The 27,225-nt window shown below is 35.5% G+C and overlaps 1 protein-coding gene across 2 annotated transcripts in view; it reads right to left on the bottom strand.

Moving 5' to 3' along the window:
- The window catches only part of ARAP2 (ArfGAP with RhoGAP domain, ankyrin repeat and PH domain 2), a 131,098-nt gene that overhangs the window by 40,306 nt on the left and 63,567 nt on the right, over positions 1–27,225 (bottom strand). For both annotated transcript variants that reach the window (XM_026079888.1, XM_026079889.1), the window contains exons 14-22: positions 25,650–25,824; positions 24,146–24,280; positions 20,566–20,710; positions 17,397–17,499; positions 16,560–16,758; positions 14,429–14,492; positions 6,002–6,165; positions 3,766–3,978; positions 1,220–1,325 (exon numbers count right to left, since the gene is read on the bottom strand). In XM_026079888.1, coding sequence (XP_025935673.1) covers positions 1,220–1,325; positions 3,766–3,978; positions 6,002–6,165; positions 14,429–14,492; positions 16,560–16,758; positions 17,397–17,499; positions 20,566–20,710; positions 24,146–24,280; positions 25,650–25,824 — 1,304 coding nt within the window. The remainder of the gene's footprint in view (positions 1–1,219; positions 1,326–3,765; positions 3,979–6,001; positions 6,166–14,428; positions 14,493–16,559; positions 16,759–17,396; positions 17,500–20,565; positions 20,711–24,145; positions 24,281–25,649; positions 25,825–27,225) is intronic.

Here is a 27,225-nt window from a genome sequence, read left to right as displayed (position 1 = left end):
ATGGAGTGCATTTCAAAAAGAATAACTACATTAAATGAAATGACCAACCAAATATTATTTATTGTTATGTATACCTGATCTCCCATCTCATTATAGAAATGAAAACACATACTTTCTGTCTGCATCTCAAGTGATATCAGAATTATTTGCTATATTATATAACTATATCCTGCAAGCTGATGATCTAAGATCACACAAAACATGGAAAGAAACGGAAACATTTTTTGTTTCTATTTTTATCATATAGTTTTCGTATCAGTTCTATTGTTTACATAATATGTCTTCTTCAGGAATCAAACACTTGAAAATATCACAGAATTTTGGATGTTACATGAATACAAACTACTTTCAGAGCAGCTATAAGAGCATGCAAGTATCTCAACTGGATATGCTTAGAAACATCATTAATTGCAATTATTACTGTAATCATTATCCCAAGAATAGCATTAATCATTTTAATATTTGCATAAATAGTTTTTAAAGGACACCGCTTTTTAGCAGCTTTATTTCTAAACACAGTATCCCATAAGATAAAGTTTGACACATTCTCTACTCCCTACTTTACCAGGAACACAGTAACTTGACTTGTTCAATGGACACTAATACCATATAATAATGGCCAATACTATTTAGCCATGGTTCTGCAGAATCATCAAAGTTGTACATTTTTTATACATTTCCTGCTGCTTTTTGGTTTAGTAATAAGATTTGTTGTTTGTCCCAGTCTATATTTTGGATATTCTCCACAGCTGCCTCAGCTGCAGAATGAAACAGCGATGAAATACAGGAAGGGTAGTTAATTCTCAAAGTCATCTGGTGCAATACAGTTTATAGAGAAGGACATTTATTTTGAAAATTCTTTTAATCTCAGGAGTCACTTGCAACAATTCTCTGGAAGACTAGCAGACTGGGGTAAATGACCTCATATAAAGAAGCTCCATCAAAAATTACCCTACTTGGACACAGACACTGGCAGCCCTCTCCCGCTGCTCCATCCAATTGATATTTATAGGTGTCTACTGCTGAAAATTCAACTGAAGAAAAAARAATTTATAAATTAAAGGGAGCATTGCCTAGGATCTATTATAATTAATCATGGCAACTATTTAAGGTCTGATGCTTACTAGTTGATGAAACAATCCACATTTCATTAATTCTAGAGTAATACTGAGACCAGACTACAAGCATTTCTCTGCTACAGTGCATTATTTGCATTGACCTGTAAAGGTGTTCAGTTAAAGCAGCCAAAGTTGCTCTATTGACTGATGGAAGCGTCCGAATAAAAGCTCCATACTTCCTCACACGTTCCTTTTCATTCTGTGTGTCTGGTGGAAAATAATAATCATTGAGCATTAGTAACAGTGTACATTAAAAACCAAAAGCAATTCTCGTTAACTACATCAGCAACATCTAGTCATTTAAAATTACAATTTACCCAATCAACCCATTCTTTATGAAGACAATACAGACAATCTATTATCAACAGTCTATTATTGTATACTAGTTCAGGGAAAGAACATCAGCAATAAAGAGCTGCATTTCTATGTTCAAGCACCATTTGCTACAGTTTAAGACTAAATCCCAGAAAAACAATTGCTTTTCCACTCAAAGGACATTTTAACCCGTAGTGTGTGTGTGCATATGTGTGCATGTGTGCACATGCACGTGCGTGAAAATACTTCTAAGAGTTCCCAGAGTTGAGAAATAACAAGACCTTTTCATCTTTTTATTTTTATTAGAGTAGTGTATCAAGGTCCAAAGTACTAGTAGTAATTTGAAGTTCTAAACATATAAGACTAATAAGAGCCAAGCAAAAGAGAAGCGGTGGCAAGTAAGTTGTACAAAGTAATGTAGCTGAACAGTGGCAGACACAATAACAGCAATTCCAGTCTTTAAAATGATAGTGTCTGAGCCACTGTCACAGTGCTCTATCTTTAAATTAAGCCTGCCTCTCTATGTTGCATAGAGACTGTTGCGTAAAGACTACAGAGCATAACCCTGCTCAGGGCAGGAGCACAATTACTAACATTAAAAAATTTTTTTTCTTCTCAGTCCCTTATTTGCCTCAAATTTCTTAAAATGAACACCATGGAAAAAAACCTCATCCCTTTCAGGTGATTGCTAGCGCTCTCAACTACTGAATGCACAATGTTTTGATTTCTTGGATAATTGGAAAAAAAAAACCAACAAAAACAAGAAAAAAAGCAGTTTCAAAGTCTTCAACTCCGTGTAAATTTTGCTCTCTGGGGCATCTATCTTCCTAAGTGTTTTGGTCTTCCTACAAGTACTTTTGGTGTCACTTATCTACAACAGAACAGGATTATCTGCTTTAAAGCTGAAGCAGAATTTTAGTCCCACACACAAATCAGGAAGTTAAATCAGTAGGACACCATTATGTACTTTCACAAAAGAGCTAATTTAACCCTAAACTGTTAGAGATACAACTTTTGCTGATTCCTGATGAGATGAGAGCAATCTTGTGATGAGTAAATACATTCTTAATATTCTTCCCTCCAGTTTGTTCAAACTGAGATGAAAGATCAAAAATGTGTAATATTCATACCTGAATTTCCCAAACTTATAGTGGCTCATATTAAAGCAATCTGGTTATGTTTTAACTTAAGCAAAATCAGAGAGAAATGTCATTTTAATCATCCTTTCTACAGAGAAAGTTAGGCATACAGTTAATAGGCCTATACTATTTCAGTGCGCTAATGCAAAATCTAATGCTCTATCTTGATTTTTCCTATGCATTTCCTATTGCTATGCTACACACACAGCTCATCCCCTGGAAGGTATTTATCCTCATATCATCTATGTGAGGCCTCCATTTCACACAGGGAAGTTAAAATAGAGAACGAATCAGGAACTGCCTAGTATTGCATTAGAAACCAATGAGAAAAATACCATTCCCATGATAAGGGCTGGCAACCTAAGTACTGGACCATCATCTGCAATTTGTGAGCGAAGGAGTTTTTGTTTCTTGCATTATGCAAACAGTGCAATATAAAAACATAAACATAAATATACCTCTTTTGTAAGAATACTATAAAAAAAATCATGATTTATGTAATGCGTAACTAATTAATGTGTTAGCTCTTGATTCTGTTCTCAACCATTTAAAGACACACATCCTCATGTTACAAACACATCACAAGTTACACTTTGGGTTGAAGCTACTAAAGTGTTCTTTCAAATTAAATTCACATTTCTAAGGAAACAAAGAATAAGTAACAGTTGTTAGTAAGTCTATACTATTAATAAGTATTGTTAATAAGTCTATACTATTAATATACAAACATGCACCTATAGGGAAAGTTATATAAAAGATATTTAAAGAACACAGATGTCAAAGCTGTGACCTAGCTATCATGCAGATGATGACTTAACAAACATTTGTCTGTTTCTTGAATTGTATCATCAGTGCTTCCATGAAAAACTGGCCATCCCCACTTACCTTGCCTGATACAACTAAAACACAATGAAATATTGGTCTACTGTTTACAGATGTATTGTCAAGCAAATATCATTATTTCTTCTTATGATTCTGGTTCACTTAAAGGCAACAGATTTCTGACATATGAATCTACTGCAGCCAATCTCTTTAAGCAATTTTTTCCCACTAATGTATGCATAATTATTTTCTTGCTTATCAAAACCTCTAATATATGCCTACACAGGGCAACTGATAAACAAAATCCTTAAATTTGACACTGAAAATGTGCATATGACCTTCCTTATATCCAGAGTTATTGAATATATTACCTAATGCAGAGATCCAGAACGGGTAAAGTTCTTTAGTGAGAAGTGCATCATCTATTTGAGAAAGAAAACTTTTCAGTACATCAGTCACATCTTCAAGCTGATGTTTTCCAGCTCTTAGTTTAACACTTCTTGCATCTTTTTTGAAGCTTTCTAGCAGTTCAGCCACATTGGAAGAATTGCCATTCTTGAGATAGATCTCTTTGCTACCCAAACCTAAATTACAGGAATATATGAGAGAAAAAGAAAAGGAAACAAAAGAATAAAGTCAAGTGTTCTTTTAAAAATTTGAAACCTTATCATACAAAAAGTATGTCTGGCTGTCAAGCAGACTGTGATTGCTATTGCTGTATCTCTGAGCTTTTGCACATCCTCACCTTGTGAGAGGGAAAACACTGACAATCTGCTTACACCCCCCAAACCTCTTTGCAAATATACCCATCGTAATGTTAAGCAAGCCTGGGATTGCAATTTTAGGAATACTTTACAGACAAATTCAAATCCCCAAATCTCTTCACGACTTCCTAAAACCATGGTTCTAAAAAGCGCAGTAAAGGAAAGAAGTTTTGATCACTGGTATTGTCTCTATGCACACAGGATGATTGCTTTCACAACCAGTACTCCTACACTTTTCTTCCCCTACTGATCAACTCGACTTGGGACTCAGTAAAGTATTACTGTCTTCATTCAGTCTGACATATTTCACTCTCAAAAGCCTCAAGATTAGTAGGACTAATTCCATTTTTTCTGCTTTTTATCAGGTTCAGGAAGCTACCAGACAGGCTTCAACAATGAGCCACTATTCTTGTACATAATGACTAAAACCTCCAAAGCCCGAACACAGCTTAAAAATCATAGTCTAAAACACAGTTAACGCTACCTTCAATTACTGAATGTGAAAGTAGCCAGAAACAAAACATTAAGTTTTTTCAGTACTTGTGGAAGCTTGGCATAGATGTTCCATCTCATTGTTTCTTTTTGTAGAGGTGTTTCCTGCCTTCCCCATTTCGCTTGAAGAAAGGGAATCATACAGCCTACAAAACCCTGCTTTCCTTATGTACTAGTCAAACAAAGAATTCTGCCAAAACCTATGCAAACTGCATCTTATGTTCTTCTGCCAGCTCCCTTGCACTGTGATGCCCACAAGCGCTCCTGTTTGATTCTGCCTTTGTGGTGTTACTCTGAGGAACAGGGGTGGGACCCGATAGGGTCTCTCACTTGTAGGCCACAACTAATGACAGAATCTTTATGATGACAGCAAAACCAGGTATGAATCTAAGTAATGTATACAAATAATAATTCTTCATACAAATAATAATTCCTTCCTGCCTAACACCTTCAACTTTCAAATGAACATTATTACACCCAGTAAGAAAAAAAAAAGTATTTAAATTAAGATTTAATTTATTTAAAAGACATTAGAAAATTGAATTTTAACTTAAAACACATCTAGTGAGTGTTCTGATTGGGGAACATAATTATTGGGCTTTAACATTTCAGTGCATGAAACACAATAATTCCTACTGCTGATGATAAAAAAAAGCCTGCAAATCATTTTTTCTTGGTTTTAGTCAAAAGTTATTCTCTTAAATATTCACCACTGAAATATAAGTTAGGCTTTCTCATATTGGCAGAGGTCACAGAGAGCATTATCCTGAAAACTGATTTGTACAGGGTTGATACGTAGGTAGCATTTCACAAAAGGACTGATTAATTCTCAGCAGTACAAAGGAAAAAGACATCATCTATATATGTTCTAATGCTATGGAAAATTATGCTGGCGATAATTACTTAAGCAAACAGTAAGCAATTATACTTCCTTAGGCCATTATGCTGAAACAGAAGCAGCCTTAAGACTCAACACAGGCAGCACAGTTTATACCAGTTTCCCAGAAGATATGCTGACCAGTCCAGGCCATAACCTCTCCTGGTTCCTATAACTTACTTTCCAGCCAGAGGTGTTCTGCTCTGAGGCATTGGACCCAAAGGCTGAGCTACATCAAGCAAAAAAGTCAAATTTAAAAATATGAAGGGGGGCCTACTGAGTTGCATCTCCCCAAACTGCTCATTCTCAGATGCACTGCACTGTACTTTGCTATCCCATCAACGAGTAGCAGGGCTAATGAGGGGCATGGTTTTAGTTTATGTATACATAAATCCGTTCAATGAGATTCAATGGTGTGGCAGCTTAGGTATTACACAAATGATCCTAAATTGAATAAAAATCTGCTATACTTACCATACTGTGTAACAAATGCTATACAGCTGTTCACTATAATAGGAACATCATTTTTGCTGAGCTGCTGATCTTGTAAGGCATTACCATCTGTACCTGCTGCTTTTTCAATTGCAGTATACCAGACCATGAAATCCAACTTCGTATGACCATGGATGTACAATGTTCTGCAAAGTTTAAAAAGATTTTGAAACCAGAAAAGAAATGGAAATCTGCTGTTATTCTACTACAACAGCATAGCAGTTATCAGGGAAAAAAAATACAAAAAAAAAAAAAAAAATCAAACAAATTCAAGAGTTTGAGGAAATATTTGGAATAAGACATCAAGGAACCTTCTACCCCAGAAAGCTGTGGTGGAGTTCTATTGTTACAACACCTTTATTCTTCCACAAATTCTCACCTACTCTGACAGACATTATTCTTGTGTCAACATTGCAAATATTATATTTGTACTAGCAGTGTCACAATAAATGGAAGAGGATCCACAAACAGTGTCAGGCCTTCTCTCAGGACCTGACGAACATTTTACTACTCTTCTACTCTTCTGGCCTCACTCCCACTGTGCATTCATACATTCARGTAACAGTTAATCAGGAAACACAGATTTACAGACAGCTTTCAATATAGGAAAAGGCTTTCTTGTTTGGTACTTTTTTCCCCTCCCTGTAAAGGAGCTGAGACTCCTTGAACTTCCCTCCTTCCCTCTGTCACTTGTACAGAAATGATCCCCCTTAGGAATCATAGATCTAAGGAACATATATGAAAGGACTCTAAAAGTTGAGGTATCCCAGTAGAATAAACTTAACCCTTTAATTACCTACCTGATTATCTCAAAGCATGCTTTGCTTTTGTTCTGATTTGATTATTTAAACAAGCTACAATAACCTTCTCTGTTTACCCTTGACAGGCTAGCTTCTAGGAGACAGTTGCAAAACTGAACAGTTTAAGAGAATATGTTCACCCGTGCATGTGTATATAAGTAACAACTGTTTTAATATTAAATTACCTAGCAATCTCTCCCATATACATTTCATATAAAGATGAACATTTTTATTTCAAGGTGAGTTTTTTTGGAGTTGCATATTTCAGTTCTGCTTTTTCAAGTGTTTCAATTTTTTAGCAAAATACAAATCAGGATTTTTATAAAGGTAATTAAAAATGAACTATTCCTAATTGATTAAAGCAAATTTCATGTAGCTCAAATTACATTTTTCTATATTTGAAACTATAAGGAAACCTAAAAATGTATACTTGTTCTTTTGCTAAGAGGTGGGAGCAGGGAGAAGAGGACACAGACTCTCTCACACGAGATATCTAGGTTCAGTCAGTGATATTAGGTGCAGTTAGAAGAAAAGAGTGAGAGAACATCACAGCTTACTGCCTTCTACTCCTCACCTCCTTGATGTTCATATGTTCCCTAGGCAGGTTATTCAACAAAGCAAATAGCTTTGTGCCAGTTTCCAGGACTGAATCAGCACAAGAAGAGGGCAGGTGATCATCAGGGCAAGCAGAAGGGAGAAGATGGGAACAGCATGGGAGAAGGGAAAAACCAACTTTATCAAGAATATGGTGTTAAATTATTTCAGATGTCTCATCTAATTGTACTTTAGTGAAAAGTACAATTACACTGCAGAGGCAGTTGAAGCATATGCCTGGACCTAGGATCTGCAAAGTATTCTCAGGACCCACCATACAGGTTCAGCCATTCAGTAACAGATTGGGAGCCACTAAAATAACTCTACATACTGAAGCCCCTGTTTAAAAAGCCTCCACTTTATGACTCTGAAAGTCATATTAAACACTACACACACCTGGGTAGTATAGACACTCAGTCTCTGCTTTCSAATAAGAAAAACGTAAGTTATTCTGAGGGTTAAAAAAAAAAATCAGGAACTTACATAAGTCTCTCAGATTTTTACAGCAAAATGAGTGTGGCTAATTCAATATTTCCACACATTTTCTGATGACCTGTCAGAACGGTTATCCTACACGGGCAGTTCTCAACCAACAGCTTCCAAACAACACATCACCCTGAGGTCCTCAAGTATTGTTGTAGCCATATATAAGCAGGAATTAAAAAATTTGAACTGAGCGGAAACAGAGTCTGACATTGCACGTTACACTATTCCTTCAGTACTATTATTCACAAATCAGCAATGGTAAGGATTGTGATTTAGAAGCAACTTTTAATTGCTTCTGAACACTTTTTTTTTTAAACACATGTTCATACATATTATTATTTTCTTTTTTACAGAACAGCAAGATTTGCATTAGAGTATTATGCAAAAACATAAATGGAAGCCTCAACAGATTTTTTGTTATCCAAAGAATTATGATATATACAGGAAGCAGGATTGAAAATATTATTACATCTAAACAAAAGAAAAAAGGAAACTCTGCTGTTTATCAGTGAATAGATATTAGAGGAGGGGAGAGGAAATACAGCAGTGTATTGAACTTCAACGCTAACTTAAACATATTGTATCTATATATTTTCATAGAGATATGAGAATCTAAATCAAGTGCCTGTCAATCAACTGTCATATATATCAATTACCTAATCTATGTCAAAGAGAACATCCTGTATAATCCTGTACAGATCTTCCCATCTTCCCCTCAATGGAGTTACTACATCACATAAAAGAAATGGATCAGAACTACCAAGAGATGATTTTTTCATTATTTTCTAAAATTTGAAAAACTGTCAAGTTAAACTCTAATTCTAGAGAAAGAGGTTTCTTTTAATTGACAAAGAAAAGGAGGTATCTCTTCAAGTAGGAATCGTACAACACCAACACAATCATGAGCAGAGAAGCTGGTGGGAAAAATACAGACATGAGAAATCTTGCTTATGTTGTGGAACTTCAGTTGTTAAAAGAAGGCAACTAATTATTTTTCAAAATATATTAACTTTGCTCAGTCAAAAATCTCCAGAGCAGTCACCTCAGAGACAATTTCAACCTCAGAGAGGCAATTTCAACATTTACCACAACACCACAAAAGAGAAGAAGGGAGAAGAGGAAATGAAACAGATCTGAGACCCAGTTCAGAATACAGTCAATTCACTGCAGAACTGGCTTGGAAAGCTCATCTCAAACCACACCTGGCCTTTTCTGTGTAGAGAGAGTACAGCTAGAATACATTTAAACCACATAAGAATATACAACAGTGTACAAATAAGAAATTTAACTATTCGTTCTATATAAATTTTAACACTTTCAGCTAAACTAAACAACAATTTTTCCTACTTTGAAACCATTTGTTTGAAACCCAAACCCTCTCCGTGCAACTGCAAAATGGTTTAAAAAGTAAAGAGGAAATGGTCATCAGCAGGCATGTGGAACTTCCCTCAATGCTCACTAAGTCTTCTACAGAACTTCATACATCAATAGAGACAGCTTTGCAGATCTAGCCTCTGCTGTTCATGTTAGTGTCGCCATCTCTCCCACAGTTTTCAAAAGATAGTAAAAGCAAATACCAATAAGTCCAGTAAGAAATATATCTATTATCAAAACACAAAACTAAATTAAATGCAAGGCTTAAGATTAAACAAATAAGCATATGCTAAAGTGTACTGATGTCCCATTCACCACGACTGAGCAACCTAAAGTCAAGAATACTTTTAAGCTTGTAAAAGTAATCATCTCTGAAGACTCTTCTACTGCAACATTTACAAAGCTCTACCTTTTCTACCAGTCATGCAGACTAATAACTATTTTGCACAGAACTGAAATGCATTCCTATAGTGTAAACTCAGTGCCTTCTAAGCACATTCTATGTACATCCTTTTTCTCTTTCCCAATTCACAAAATTGATAAAATGAAAGAGCACATACTTCATAAAAATAGTTAGCAATACTGACTATACAGTGAACAATGGCAGAGGTTTCACTCTGTTATGAATGAAGCACATACGGTCCATACCCAAGAAATTTATAATTCAAGTACTCAAACTGTCAAAAGGCCCACCAATTTGAAGCTCCTTGCAGATTTGGGCCTCAGTGAACTGGAACATTCAAACTGGCCCGAATGGCTGTAACAGTCCAAGATTAGTTAGTCCCATCCCCAAGCCAACTAGTGTTGGCTTTTCATCTTTATYATGGACTACCACCACATTCTTCTGCACTGGCAGTCAGATAAACAAATATGTAAGCACACTTCATCTGCAACTGTGCAAAGGTTGGTGGCTTATCTTTAGCCCATCTTCACAGGCATATTCTACAAAGTCCAGTGGTTTTAGTTATGTTTGTACACTTTGTTGTACAACTCTGCATTGGTGAAGTAGTGATATTAAATGATTCTGGGTAAGGGTTGCCAGGAGGGAAGAAGGGAGAGAAACAGACAGCATCACAGCAAGTTTAACTGACTAATAGTCTACATGTCTGAAAACAGAGGAAATAAAAAGGTATCTGTTGCTATCAAATCACGTAAGAATAACCAAATGCAACTAAAGCATGGAAATGCCACCAGTAATTAGAGATATATAAGAAAGGTCAGCAGTATTTCTTCAAAGGATGTTAAGGGCCATATATCCAGCACATCATACTGGAATCACAGGTCCTTTCACTCAGTGGCATCCATTTGAGTCTTATTTTCAGATTATCTCTGGATTACAGAATTCTGTGCTCATAATTGCATTTTACAACAAATCTTATTGCTTTCATTAAAGGGTTAACCAGAAAGCAATGTAATTAATGAACCATCAGCATAAAGAAATTGTACCAGTATGCAGGGAAGGTTTATTACCTATAATAAGAAAGAGCTAACTACAAGAGAAGTGTAACAGCGGGGAAAAAAAAAAAAAAAAGCAGCACCATATGGATTATGTTATGGTCTGAAAACATTCACCTACACCTAAGAGAGAGCTTAAATGATTACAGAAAAAAATAAATGAAGAAACATTTGAGTACTAACTTGTCTGCACAACTGCTTTTCCTTAAAGTAAAACACTGGAGATTTGGCACTAAATTTTATATATGGAAAATACACTTACATCACTGCATACAATTTTTTAGATACTTTTCCCTTCTTCAGTATAAAATCAGGTCCCTGTATTGACCTCTGTTCGAATAATAGCAGTTATACTTCTTCCCCCATCTACTAGAGAACTTTTGTTTGGATGACAACAAGCAATCAAGTATCATTAATCACTTGCTTTGGGAATTTGCCAAATAGGTAGGAGAGATCAAGGGAAAACGAAAAACTGAATGTGGGGCAAACCAGAAGACATCTCTGTGTGACAACAGAAGGAAACGTCAGACACAGAAATCTGGAATGTCGTTTGCCACTTCTAGAAAGAAATCAAGAAGCAAGCTTAACTCTGAAAGCAGAACATGCAAGGAGGTGAAAGAGTTATGCATTGATTATTGCATCAGAAAACAGCATTGGGAGAAGTCAGGATTTCCATCTGTGTTGTAGGTAGTATCAATAACTTCTAACAGAAATCACCTTGTAATAAAATTTCAATAGGTGCCATGAAAGCATGTTCTTGATTTAATTTACATTAGCAAACACTCCCAAACACAAATATGAAATGTCTTTGTGATTTGAAACAAATTAAAATTCTAGAATCAGAAAAAAATCTAGGATTACTGTGAAAATTAGGGAAGTCCACTGAGCTTCAAAAGAAAAATAGTTCATCTACTAAAAAAATGCTTTAGCCTGGTTCAACCTCTCATAATTACTCTGCAATGTACAACAGTTTGTACAGTATGATCACCCCCCTTATTTCTGAGTTGGCAGTCTTCTTTTGCCAAACACATCAGATACCATCTTACTGTTTATTAATTCTCAGAGTAGAAGACAGAGTAAAGAAAGAGAACAAAAAAGACAAAAAAGGTGGGGGAGGGGGACACTGGATCCATACCTATGAAACTTCAGATTGAAATATAAAATGAAAGAATTAGAGCAAGAACAAAAACTATGAAAAACCTCATGTGCCTTTTGGTCCTACTCTCTCTTCTACTGTATGCAAGCTGGAAAGCATTATGCACCTTGCAGCCCAAAATCAATCAAAAAGTAAAGAGACACTAAACATTTAATGACCAAAGCAACTATTTATTGCCCATGTCTGAAAGCAGTGACTCTCCACCTGAGTGGTTATGGATCAGATGAACCTTCAGTTTATGTACCTCATAAATTTAACATAAGCATAAATTTACGAGTAGTTATTTCTTAAAAGTTCAGAATTCATGGATTTATTATATTATATTTATTTTAGCAGTAAGTCTACAAGTGTTCATCATTCTGAAATTGTTTACTTGATATGGAATCACTCTTAAATGAGAAATCTGTTTGTAACAGATTGATTTGTAATAGTTTGTCATTCTTTTACAAAAAGGTGCATGATGTGTATAATGTATGACCTCCCATAATTAACCAACCCAGTGACTAGGACTTGAAAAATGGGCATAAGCTTTTGTAAGTAATGGGATACTAGACCCACAAACAGAAGAACAATATGAGCCTCTGTAGGAAAATACTCAAGGTGTTTCATAAGAAAATTTAGCAAGATGATGTAGGACATCTACTGGCTTGATTTGTTTAATTTATATAAAAAACGCATTCATTTTCAAACTTCTATTAATTCTGGACAAATCTTATTCATTTTGTTTTATATTCATTCTTAACATTGATTTTTGGGACTATATTATTTATTCTAGGTTTAACTAACTAAAGAATTAATGTGGAAATTGTCAATCAATCAGTGATATAAACTTATCACTCTTCAGAGTTCCAGTGCCAAACTTGGCATTAGGCAGGCACTGATATACAATTAAAGACAAAACAGGAAACCTGGCATGTCATTTAGCTGATACTGACTTCTTGCCAAAGAATATATTATTTTGTATTAATGAATTTAACTAGAGTTATAGGAGGAGGGGAGGGAAAATTGCTGGGTTTTTTACACATACAAAAATTGAGTCTGAAGATAAAGCTCATTTTATACTTATTTATTTTCTACCGATGAACATTAAATTTCTTACCACTGCAAGATGCAATATCATGCAACTCTGCTGAACACCTGAATACTTCTGGAATAATATCCTAAGCAAGAATCACTATGCCAAAGCTCTCATACCTATATGGCTTTTAATGGTTAAGACAAATTCAAATACATAGTGTTCACATTATCATGGAAGACTTCAGCGGAGAAAAATTTGACATATTCATGGTCATAATACATCAGCCAGTGCCCCTGTTGAAATTATTTTCAAATAGTCCAGAATTTCCATTAAACTATTAAAGAAGTTCAGGGAAAACCTGTCTTCACTTGACAGAAATATTAAAATGAAGAAATAATAAAATCTGACTTGGAGCTATAAGTTTTGCTCAGCACTGATATCTATGAAATTAGATGTATGGTTTGCATTAATCTGCTGGACTGTACCTTGAACAGGATACCTCTGGTTCCTTAGTTGCTCCGTGCATCTTATTTAACGCTGAACCTTTCAATATGATTCTTGAAAAAATTCAAGGAAAAGGTGTTTGTTTCTGATCTACATCACCTTATTAAATTCTGATATGCTACATGTTTTTGAAACTTAAACAGTATCTGAGGAAGACTTAAAATTGACACAAGTTGCAAGGAGCTTCTCCAACTGTGCATAGAAGTCAAAGGTATCTATTTTTTTGTTTGTTTTCCCAAAAGAGATGCAATCAATCTTCCTTTTTTGACCTATCAGCTGTTCAGAAGACTGAGCAAACACAGGATCATTTCCTATGCAGATGTTTGCCCAATATTCTATCCATGAGATATTCTATCATAAAATAATTCTCATTTCCAATAATTTTATTTTCCTCTTTAAATTGGACCCCATATATAAGGCAGAAATACCCTATCAGAAGCCTAACCCCATTTTATAAGTTTCACCCTCCCATATCACTACATTTGACAGAGCCACGATAGCAGAACACTGAAGCAGACATGGATTATGCTTGCTCCTCAAGCATATTTTTTTTCTAGCTAGTAATGCTGCTAACTGAAATCAGACATTACAATAAGACTAACCAAGCCAATAATACATACCCTCTCAAGTCCTAATCTACACAGATTTACAGAGAGAATTCTGGGACATAAGAGTGGTAGAAACTGAGAAGTAAGTGATAAATGCTCCTCAGAAGTACTTTTTTTCTTTGCAGGCTAAAGGAAGTTAGGCCCTTTTGAAGAAACAATTATTGGCAGACTAATCTGACTGGGAATAATTTTCTCAGTGGGAAAACTGCATTTAATTAAGCAGTACTTGTTAGCATTTCCTGACACAGACATAAAATGTAATTAATACACAAAGCCTTTCCTATTTTAAAAAGTCTGCAAATTTACTGTCTCTCTAGCAACCGCAAGTGAAAAAGCCCCACGACTGATCAGCAAGAATTCTAAGACACCAATATATAGGCAGATCACAAAGCTTTATTCAAATGGGGACCTTACCTTCCTTTTTCAACAAGCAGCAGGACATCTATTTTTTCTCCACTTTGCATCACACTACTGATTGCTAAAAACAGAGCACACACACATTCATGTTATATACATATACACATATATATACATACACACACAAGTACACACATATAAATATTTTTTCAGTGATCTTCAGTGACAGAAGCACCATGAAATTCTTAAAAACATTTAAAATATAGAATGTCGCTTGGTAATAGAAACAAAGCTCCATATTTATCAAAACAAAACACTACAATAAAATCAACTGTAAAAATGCCAGAAAACAATAAAGAAACATTAAACAGATACTTTTTAAATGTGAAAACATGCTACAGTGTTGCATCACATTAAAATTAAACTTGTAAATACAAATTTTATGGGACATAATGGTTCAGAAGTAAACTGGATTCTTGAATCCATCCTGACGACTGTGGATATTTGCAGTAATGTATCTTGGAGAAAATTCTCACRTACAGCGTCAAGATCACTGCCACCCTTTATATTGATTTATATTATTCCTGTTCAAAAACAAATTAAAAAAATCCCCAAACTCTTCCCTGGAAAACACCTATGTTACACATAATAACAAGATAATACTTCTGGGTAGTTCTGGGTAACAGTGATCATAAAATTATACTGTGCACTATAATAACAATAAACAGGTAAATTACATGTAACCTGTTTACTAATTCAGAATTCTGAAAAGTTAATTCTTTCAAAGTTTAGATTTTATAGATCATCCACATCTGATCTCATCTAATCTCTAGAGAAAACAAATTCCTGAATATCAAAGAAGTTCAGTAAACATATCATATAATGTTTCTGTATCACCTTTACTCCTGGCCTCATTTACATTCACTGACTCAATATCAAGAAGGTAAGTGCCTAAATCTGCACTGATAATTGATTATTCAGCAAACTTCATTTATACAATTCAGTCTTCTTAATAGTGAAGCAGTCTTATTTGAGGGAAAACAGAAATCAATGGAAATATAGGGTATGGACACATTTCCAAGGAATACCGCTCTGTTATACTACTAATACTTGTTAATCAAAATCTGAGCAATGATTTTCAACAAAAGCTAAACGCAAGTTTACTTTCTATACTTGAGATAAAAGCAGATTTTGAATATTCATATGATTAAGGTAAAAGCAATTGCAGTTGCATCACCAAAGTATGGAAAACAGTTCTCATACTCCCCGACCTTTTAATTCTGAATTAAGATCAGAAAGTATTCACAAGTTTAAATGACAGCTGGAGGCACAAGAGTATTCCTGAGTAAAAAGTACTTTCACATTGTTATTCACAGCAAATGTTCGGTGGCAGTAAATAAGCCACTGAAAGCCCAATGGCATTTAGGCAAGGTCCTGCAAACCAATCTGAAATGTAACAACATCTACAAAGACAATCATCAATACAGTGCTAAATTATTTTATCTACACTACTTTGTATAAAATCTCAATTTATTTTTTACTTTCCTCTATGGCATATTGTCCTGCTCAGTATAACAACAACTAAGGCAGATATGCTTAAAAAGGGCTCAAAGCATAATTACAGACATTGATATAAAAATGGTGATGGAAGACCATTTGTCTAAATATTCTTAACTTTTCCACATCATGAAATTGAGCAAAGATGACTGTTAGCATCAGAAAAAAGAAAAGCCTATTAGTCTCTGAAATAGTCTTCAAAGAGAATTATAATTTTTCCTGTACTTTTGAGTATTTTAAAACTAGGCCTGTCAATCATCTCAAGAATAGGTTCTGCAGTGAGCACTTCTGCACTGTCAAAAAGATAAGACAATAGTCCCAAAAGGTCATGTATTATTATACAATTCTGTACTCTTGTAAGAAAGATATTGCTGCAACTGGAACAAAAATTGTCTTCATTCGTTACGAAGCAGTGAAAATATCTCCAGTGTGTGCCATCAAGTAGGGGAAAAAAACAAGACAGAACTTTACCATATTTAGAAGAGAGTTGGGATAGCATCTGGTTCACGCAAAGGAATGTTTACTGAGCTCCCTAATGTTCATGATTTTAAAATGCAATCGGAATCATGACAACAGTGAATTAATTCTATAGAGAATTTCCAGCATTCTAGATGTTAACTGAAATTCTTACTTAGTTCTTGTAGCCTCCTTAAATATATCGAGTCTTCTTGAGCGTTCTCCATTTCAAGACAAAAATGCAGGCTAGACTTGTCTAGAGCAAACCAGCCCTTCCGCCACTGGTCCAGGTTGTGGCAGTCCTTGTAGTACAGCTGCCCAATCAGATCACAGTCTCTCTCCAATAAGCATCCAGCCACAGGCGGAACAAAATGCTACCAAATGGAACGAGATGAGTCAGAAAAACAAAATATTGCAAATCTATAAGATACAAAGATGAAACTTGCATTAAAAGATGACTTTTGGATTAATCACTCATAAAAGGACATAAACACTAAGTTTAAATTATAAAATCAAGTACAGCACATTTTTCTCCACTCACACTATACAATCCAAATGTTTTCCTTTTAAGTTGCAATCAATTTTATTAGCAACATGACTATTAGTATCTGGTACTGTATTTGGTACTGTATTGCTTTAGGAATTGTTTCTTGAAAAAGAAATACAAATTGCAACCATAAACATTTTAGCTGAAATAAACTCAGAGAGTATATGTCACTATCCACTGAAACGAGCAGCTATTCTTATTCTTACATTAGAGCACCTTTAAGATATTCATAAGGCCAGTATTAAAATGTTATTTCAATTCCTTTTCCATTTCATTGTATTACCTCGTTTCAAACACTAAATCACAGAATTTATTTCTTCCTGCTGTAAAAAAAAAACCTTTACACATGAGATAGATCAGTATTCATCAAGAATGGCTTCCCAGAAGATTTTAAGCCAACAATGCCACTTTATTCTTTGTGCAAAGGCTCCTGGCCTAACTTGAAAAGGTAATTATCAGTATTACCTTAGCTATTGCCCAAGTCCATTTTCTTTGTGAATACGCAGTTTCAGCTCCAAATAGGAAAACACGTTCTGACAGTAAGTAGATTTCAAAGGTAAAGATGTCCCTAAAGCAAGCAAGAGGAAAAAGACAGCTGTATTTAGTCTTCATAATGGTAGACAAGCAAGAATACAATTTCTCTCTGTATAGTTTCATTATTTCATTCCTATGGAATCCATCTGCATTTCTTCTCTGATATTACAACCTGCCTAATAACATAGGGTATTTTATATAACACAGCATGATCAAAGTACCTTTCAGGTCAATAATACATGTTTGAAGGCTACTGCATTCAATTCTGAAAATAATACATTTTTTTTTTTTAAGTATAGTCATTAATATTCAGAGGGAATCATTTGCTTTTGCAATTTCATGCAGTTTCAGCAAGAATATTGCCATGATGCATTTAAAACATTTTGTTTAGGTTCAATACAAGCAGACCAAATAATTGACCAGGAAGTTGCAAACAAGTTACTATAGAATCACAGAAACGTTGGTTGTAAGGGACTTCTGGAGATCATTTGGCCTAATCTCATTCTCAAAGCAGGACTATCACTAACCCTGAATCAGGTCACCAATGGTTTTGTCTAGCCAAGTCTTGAAAAACTTCAAACATGGAGAATTTACTGTTTCTCCTGGTAGCCTGTTTCAGTCCTCTGCAACCCTTCTAATGGAAAGGCTTCTCCTAGCTTCCAAACTGAGCCTCCCAAGTGGCAATTTGTGGCCACTGCCCTCCTTATATTGCCTGCCACTACCAAGAGTTTGGCTCTGTCACGTTTCTACCCTTTTAAGTAGCTGTAGTAGCTCAAGAAGTTCTTAAAAGATGTTTCTTATTTTAATATATTGTTGTTTTAAAAAATGGACCGATTTATTTCCAATTGTAACTCTCAAGTAATGAATATTATAAAAACCTATACTAAAATAGTATAGTATATTAAAAAAATGAGTATGAAAGACAAACCGTTTGAAACCGGAGTGGAACTGAGAACATGAATACCTTGTTGGGCCTACAGTCAATCTTTAATATATAAATTATAGTTTATCATTTCAGTATTATTCACCTGTGACCTCTCCCTAAAATCTAAATCAGTTGGAGTAGACTTTTTCCTTTCAATGTTGGAGCCTGAGATTTGTCTAGTCAGTCTGGGGAACTGAAACTGCATCACTTCTTTCTTTTGAATGACCACTTTGAAAATTATATGTAAATACTTAATTCTGACTAACAGAATAAACATTTTAAGGACAGATTGTTTCACTACACRAAATATGGAACTTAGCAAAGCTTAACATAAAACTATCCAAATACAGATCTCAGGTACAGCACATCATGGTGTCTGTCATTCCCCCAAAGTGAGGTATTTATTTGACATATTTTTAATTTAGGTATTATCCAACCATCTGGAGATGTAGAAAGCAATAGGCTAGATTCCATGACAGAAGAGAAAAGTGATATTTTTCTTTTTTCTGGATACTATTAGGGGATGCTACTGCAGAATAAGGAAGACCATGTCCATTGTATTTTATAGTATGATGATGGATCACCATTTGTCAGGATTTCTCCCCTCCCACCCCCTTAATTTCTGTAATAGTTAAGGTCCTTTCTTCACAGCATCCTTTTCTGAGGCATACTGAAGAGATCCCATTCTTTCACAGGCATCCCTTGCAGCTTCAAGTGTTACAGTATTATATATACAGTACAAGAATCTGTTTGTTAGTTTTCACATACACAAAAGGCTAAAAAGAATTATAGAGTCTGTTAGGAATCCACTACCCGCAGTGTGCGTGTGCGCACGTGCGTGCTGAAATCCTGCCTCAGCCAAGTTAAGAGGAACAATGACAACTGATTTCTGTGTTGCTGCAGTTTTACTTTACAACACATCTTGTAGTTCCTTCTGTGTATTGATACTTTGGACAAAATTAAAAATTATTTCCATTGAGCTTTTTGCAGTCAAAGCAAAACACCTTTGTCCACCTCTGTCAGTCAATTACAGTCATTCATAAACCAGGAATTTTCTTCCTCCCCATGCCCCGCTTTTTCAGGTAAAGTTTCAGAATTCATAAGAACTGGTCATCTCTCCCACAAAAACTTCATATTTATCCATTCCCAGTGGGGCGGTATTTGAACACCTCAGAAGAACTAATTAATGTTTCAAAAATGCTTAGAAGTTGGGGAGTACTCTTGGAAATACTTTTTTTTTCCTCATGACTCTGAGACAGTCAAACATGCGCATACACACACTTTTTACTCTGTATTAATGTTTTGTATAAAACCAAAATGATTTCCTTTAAACTTTCACTTTCAAAGGAGTGCAAAAGGTTAACTAATATTTGTTGTGCCATTTATATCTTATTTCAATATCTGTCATCCTTGTATTTTACACTCAAGACAATAGCCGATTTCTGTAAACACACAATATTGTAAATAGATGACAGCATGCGTGAGAGATGTGACTTTTTCTGTGGTCTTGTTTTTCTTTTACATGGAGACCACCTTGTAAGGAGTCTTCAAGAGGCAGAATGCTTGTTTCACAATTCCACTCTCTCTGTGTTGAAGGAGCCTGGTATCTACCTTTGTGCCTAAGTTGGAGAAGTTGAGGAGTGGAAGCAGCCAGAAAAAGTCATCATCTTCAAACTAACTGACTGTTCAACAGCTATACTGTTGTGCTCAACTGCAGAACAAAGAATGGGTTTCAGAAGCCAACAGATCCCTGACCAAAACCAAAAGGATTGTAGAAAACTCTAAACTGCTGTATTATTATCAGGAAGAAACAAAGCAAGAGTTTTAGCTTGAGGCAGAGGCCAGTCCCAGAAAGAAAAACAACTATTAATTGTTCAATTTATCATTGTGTGACCTTTTAAGTGTTGTGAATATGCACTACAGTTTTAATAAGAAACAGATGTATCTAATTTATGCTGCCCTTTTAAATTACCCTAACATTTTTATTATATCACTATAAAAAAGAATCCCCAAATACCACTTAGCACTTATTTCTTGAAGTCAACATAAAACAACTCAGCTTTTTTCTAAAATGCATGTTCAAAATTCAGGGACAAATGAACAACCATGAAAACCCAGAACAGAAGTGTTACAATATCTGTATTTATTTATTAAATTATTAACTCTGGAACTTACCCTCTGTTTAAAAAGAAGTCTGACTTGTGCACTACGAGACAAATAACCTCACTGATGTCAATCATTCCATTAGGAGTGGTAGCTTTATCATTTTCATAGTAGGTTAGAAAGCCACTTTCCAAAGTGCACCATCTTCTGTTGCAATCTGTGATTAAAGAAATAATGGAAAAATCAGGTGCTATAATAAAAACAAAAAAGAAAAAAAAMCCCACTCTTCCTATAAAACTTGCCTCACAGGATGCACAGTGATACATTTATGATGAAATCTCAGTCCCATTGACTTCAGTAGACCAGAAATTCAATATCTGTGTTGATACTAATTAACCTACAGAAACTCTAGCACATGGTAATTCAATAAAATAATATTTCATATATAATGCACTCACTTTTATTTTATGAGTGTACTAAATTGYTTTGTAAGCTTTGCTTTACCATTGTACAGAGCTTTTACTTTACTGCATTTCCTTTATCCAGAGCTTGATGAGGGAAGAGGTAATACATAGTATTATGCTATATGTTTAGCACAGAGAGTTAAGAAAGCAAAAAGAAAACACACTATGAAGTTAGAAACACTGAAAACTGCAGGAACAATATATCCCGATGATAGCAAACTTCAAAACAAATGGGTGAATCATTGCATGTAATAGCAAAAAAGGGCTACTTTTTCTTTCATGTTAGCTGAAAACAGAGGCCAAGACAAAGTCAATCTCTTTTCCACTGTTAGGGGATGCTAGGCTGCCCACTCTTTGTCACAAGACCAAGGAAAACAATTTAAACCTGTCAAATACTCTAGAAAAATAAAATCGTACATATTAGAACTTATATTCACTGCAGGCTACTATGAACATAAGGAAAGCACTATAAGAAGTTGTACTATTTAACATAATCAAGAAAATATAAAAAATACCCTACTGAAATAGTACAGCCTGTCAACCTGAAGAACATACAGAAACTATATTAAATAGARCAACCCTTTCAAGATGCATCGGTGGTGGAGCTCAATTTTCTCCTCCTGCAGGCCCAAATAACAGTGAAATTATACAGACTTTATTCCCAGATTACTGGGCTAGATAAATATATATACTGTAGACAGGCTGTACCTATAGCCATTTTGGGATGGCATGTTCACATTAGAATGAGCTGGAGATTTCTACTGTGGCAACTAACTCATATACCTGGGGAGGGTAAATTCATTTAGCAACACTGTAGTTTACAGAATGCTAACATTCATACAGTGCATAACATGCATACAGTGCAACATGTAACAATTTACAGATGCTAAGTATGGTTAAAATTACAAAGTTAAGAAATATTATCCTGAAGTAACTTTGAATGAGATCTATTAGGCTATCTGGAAATTATCATGTATATTTTTGTTAAAAAAATAATCATACAAGGTGAAGAAAAAAATCTGTAGAGCAACTCAAAGTACTATTTGGCACATTTAATGTTTTACTCCCTGTTAGGAACCTAAATATGAATACAACATGTAAAATAACATATTAATGACTATTTACTACTCAATATATTAATTCATTCATTTTAGTTTACAGCTGTTTCTCAGAATATAATTTGAGGTGCATCTATGCTCAGCACTACACAGAAGCAGGTCCTAAGAGAAAATACTCTGTTTTTTTCTTTAAAATCCCTATAATTTCATATATTCTGGTAAAGTATTCATGATGATTTGGTAAAATAGCTCTGGAGGACAATATCAATAATAGTAATAACAATAATAACAACAACTCCACACCGTTCTAGTTAGCTAATACTTGATATATTAACTGATAATTTACCGGATTTGTTTACCTGGTACAAAATTGCTGTATGGTTCATTCATGTGTTATAAATACCTGCATACTATTTTAGACTGTCATTTATTTATTACTATTATCTTTTGGTTACTTTCAATCCAGTTTTATGTATATTCTATCCAAATACAGATATTAAATACTAAAATAAACATGAGATAAAGGTTTTGAAAATATACAGGTCTACAGGAGTCGAGCACAAAACTTGATTTGAAGGGTTTGATTGTTTGGGGGGTTTTCTCCCTCTTGCTCCCCCCACCCCTGTCCCCAAAGGGTGTCCATGCTAGAAAGCACTTCACTGCTTTACTATTGCATGAATTGTTACCACTCTCACGGATAATTTTGGAATGGCAAGCCTTTTAATAGGATGCCATTAAAACTTCTACATTAAAAACTGAGACAAAACCCAACTGAAACCACCAAAGCTCTAACCTTTATTTTTCTGATGTATTGCATCAGAACAGCACCCGTGTTTGAGCTCTCTTCCCACTGCTCATCAACAGCTGTTAACTAGCAAACACTTTCCCAAACAGCTATGCATCCCTGCTGAAACCACTGCTTCTGCTATAATGAGAAGTGCACGAAAAGTTGGCTTACTCTCTCCTGCACTATCCAAAATCCACATGATGAAAAACAATCCATTTTTTTCAGGTACGCTGTCTGATTATTATAAAACCCGGGTTCAATTCATAGCGCTGACTAATTTCTTGAGTTTCTGTTTACAATTAGGGCTCTGCCCACAAAGCCATTTCTGTGACAACAAAGAGAGCACTTAAATTTTCAGCCGTGGCACCAAAGGCAAGACTGACAACTGCCTTGGAAGGAGATTCACACACTGTGAAAGCACTTAACTATGGTTAGAGAGCTTAACTGGGTTCTGGCTCACAGCCATTTCCTCAAACTGCATTAAAAACAAAACAAAACAAAGCAAAACCCCCCCCAACACTCTGGGGCAGGGCCCCAAACTGAGGCAAGTGCTGTGACCCCATCAGAGAGCGCGCGCCCTCTCCACCCGGTGGGAGCTGAATTAATGAGCGGCAAGCCAGAACTGCTTCAGTACAAGAGCTTACTCCTCCTCACCAGGATTGAACAGCCAGCTCCCTCCCTTGGGCAACGCGACCATCTTCTTGGAATCTTCTCGGACACGGGAGCGAACTGAAACTCTATCTCCCACACACTGCTGCTCTAACCATCACATTTTCTAATGACAGTAAGAAGGGAAAAAAATGGTATCACCAATACCTGACGATCTGCAACATGCATATCCCATATTAGTTCATGTTAATGAGATTTTATGAAAGTACATAGTTACGCAGAAAAAAAATCAACATGGGCAGGAAAAAAAAGATTATAAATTCTATGTTTTAAATAGTAAAAGACCTTTTCTCATAATACCTTTCTAGACATTGCTGAGATATATTAGAGCTCTCAGGCAATAGTAGTTTCCAATTCAAAATTATAACTTTTTTCCCCTCTTTTTTGGCAGTTAGTCATTAAAAGTGAGAAATATTTTTAAATGTTTTTATTTATCAATAATTAACTTAATCATTTTTCAGTAGTTTAATTTTCTTCTTCCTCTCTCTGTCAAACCCTGAATAAACAGATCAAGACAATCATGATTTTCTTTATATGAAAGAGGTCTACAGGATCAAGAAAGCATGTGTCATGTCAAAAACATATGTATCTTTAAAAAAGTAACATAAGAAGCTTAACAGAACCAAATTAATCCATACCATGCATACTCATTCAAATACATAAAAGTAAAATACCTTCTTTTAATTTCTTCTCTGTAAGAAGCTTAGCAGTATTAGAAGAAACTTTGTATAAAAATTCACAAAGAAAAGTGGAATGTGAAGAATCTTGAGAGAAGCCACTTTCAAAACAAGTATCACAGTTTGGGAAATCTATTAAAAAAAGAAAAACAGCAGTAAGTAACACACAGAACTTCCTCTACTACCAGTTATAATCATTTCTCCTCACGTCTTTCTTACTGCATCTGCATAGCTACAGTTGCTCTGTAACACTGTTTAAAAAAGAGTTGCTGCAGGAAGCTTTCATCTTCATGTCTTATTTTGTACACTTCAACAAGAGGGAATTATTTCCTGATGGTTTATCTTGATGTTTACCGCAAACTCTGGCAGCAGCCAGCTGATGATTAGGAGAATCACTGTCAACCTGCAATGACTTCCCTTTCTCCAAGGGGAAGAAGCAAACCCCAGACCAGGCACACCGCAGTGCTGCCCTGGCTATAGAGCTAAGACAAGCAAACTTCTCTCTACAGCCTTAGGACCATTGCACAGCATAAGCAGCAAAAAACATAGCTGCTTGTTTACAGTGATTCAGCTCAACGTACTAGGATCCAATGCCTGCACCTGTTTCAAAGCAGAGCTTGTGCAAAACTTAAGGCATTGCTTTTGCTCTAGAAAGCACCAAGGCATTCAGGAGTTTGCCACTAAGAAGCCTTTGCACTGCTGCTTTGCAGAGCTGCATGAGGCAATGTAAACGAGGTCCAGAAGTATGTCCACACTGCTGGCTGCAGTATAGCATAGCTGATTTCTTCCAGTATAATCTGCGTGTGAACTTTCATTCCCAGACTACTTCAGGTACTTGACAGCCCTTTTAAAAAGTAAACTCAAGCACACCTGTAATTTCTTAAGAACAGCTTTCTGACTTCAAGAGCTTCATAACAGCCACCCATTGAGACCAGACCTGTTCACTTCCAGGGCCAGACCCAAAGTTTATCATGCGCTCTGAGCTGTAACAGAAGTTGTGATTGGAAAAAGGGTGGTTTGGTGGCATAGATCCTATTACAGGTTAAAAAGGTGAGTTATATTTTGGGAGAAGGGTTTGTGAAAACAGGTAGGTCTGAGTGCAGTAGATGCACATATCAACTTAAATCATTTTTAAAAAACACCAACCCCCAGAGGAGTGCTTTGGATAGATGTTAATTATATATAGCCATTTCTTTTCAGGTAAAAGCCTGGTAAAATGGGCAGAACAGATGATGTTTCTCTTCTGTGCTGCAAAACGAGAGTACGAGGCCTCTGAGTTATCACTGAGTATTTAACTACTTTTTTAAGTCCTAAATTTGATGTCTGAACAAAAGACAAGACAATCATACATAACTACATTTGCTATCTGCTAAAATCCAGCTAATGCTGACCCCCCTACATTACCATTGTTCAACTCGATTCCAATTTTTTCTTCTGAGTTCCTTCCTCCCTTTTGTTCAATATAATATCAGAAAACCAAAACAAAGAGAATATTTCCTACCTGAGAACTTATTATGATAGAGGAATTCCATTTGTAGTCTTTGTCCAGCTTTCTTGGCTAATAAGTATGGAGTACTGTAAACAGGATCTCCAGTGGCACACATAACATCGGCCCCACTGAACAGCAACATCAGAGTTTCCAGTACATCTTGTTTAACTACTGCAGCACACAGGGCCTGATCACACAGAGGGAAAAGAAGTTGTCTGTTTGAATTAGAAAGTTATTGGCAACAAGTACTTGCAATTTAGATGCAAATCCTTTCGCCTCTGATACAGTCCCCCTGCATCCTCAAAGACCATAAACATTGGGAAGTAGCAGGAATCATGAAGTATGGTGTGAATCTACAAAACAACCCAAACTCACCCAACCAAAAAACACCCAACCATCCAAAACCCAAACCCTGCAAGATGTTGCTGACACCAGTTTCACTAGGGCAGGCTAACATGAATTACTATAACTGGAGGAGCAGCTTGCTGTTCATGTTGAAAATTCCCCCTCACCTCCCATCACACATCAAACTACTAAAGACAACATATTATTATTATTATAGACTTTTAGTTCAGCTAAAGAGACAACATCTGATCTTTAAACTCTATTATTAGGAACTGTAGTGAAACTCAGTAGTTTTTCAAATTCATGGTCTCAGTCAATAAGGTGACCACTGTTTAGCGTGTCTTCATACTTGGTCATCTTCTCTGAGATTTAAAGATATCAGTACTTCCTGAAAAATCCGACCCCTTTCATGTTTCTATATACCAAGGCAGACAGACATCACAAATCCTTTTTGCAAAGATGTTGGCTCACAACCTTAAAACACAGAGTAGCTATATAACTTCAGCAACCTACTCCCTCACAGCTTCTATAATTTAATGTGTATCTAAAATATTTATTAAAGAACAGGCTTTTCTGAAATGATTAAGGCAGAAATTGCTCAACACGATTATTTTTCTTTAAAATTCAGCTGCTCTAATAAACATATAAGCATCCAGAAGGCAAGAGATGACAAGGCAGATAGTTCAGTAAAGGTTCAATAATTACTTGGCAATGACCACCTTATTACATTGTAATTACATGTCTTTGCAGAGAATTTGATCATTACATATTGTATTACCCAGCAGTTAAACGCTTAATTGACAGACACCCTTACTCCATCAAAAAAACTTAAACAGAAACTTTAGAAAAAATCAAGTCTGCAAAATACAGCAAACTATTCAATTTTCTGTGGTCAGCAGTTATGATATTAAAAAACAAAAAAACCCTGTTGCACAGCTATCACCAATAAAAAAACAAACAAACAAATGTTTTACATTACAAAGATGTAAAGAGTTCCCCATTAAATCTAAGAATGTCTCCTCATTCCAATGAAATACAGTAAATCTGAATTCAAGGGATACAGAGAGGTGGCTCCATGCTTTGGCTAGAAGTGTTTTAAAGATAACAATGTTTTTACGTGCCTTTGTTTTGACTTCTTATGTGTATCAGGAGTAGTCAGCATGGCTTCACCAAGAGGAAATCATGCCTAACCAATCTGATAGCCTTCTATGATGGAATGACTGGCTGGGTAGATGAGGGGAGA

Source organism: Apteryx rowi, unplaced genomic scaffold (assembly GCF_003343035.1).
Source record: "Apteryx rowi isolate R43461 unplaced genomic scaffold, aptRow1 scaffold_501, whole genome shotgun sequence".
Classification (NCBI taxonomy): Eukaryota; Metazoa; Chordata; class Aves; order Apterygiformes; family Apterygidae; genus Apteryx; species Apteryx rowi.
The sequence above is the reverse complement of the archived record's forward strand: the minus strand, read 5'-3'. Positions and strand labels throughout refer to the sequence as shown.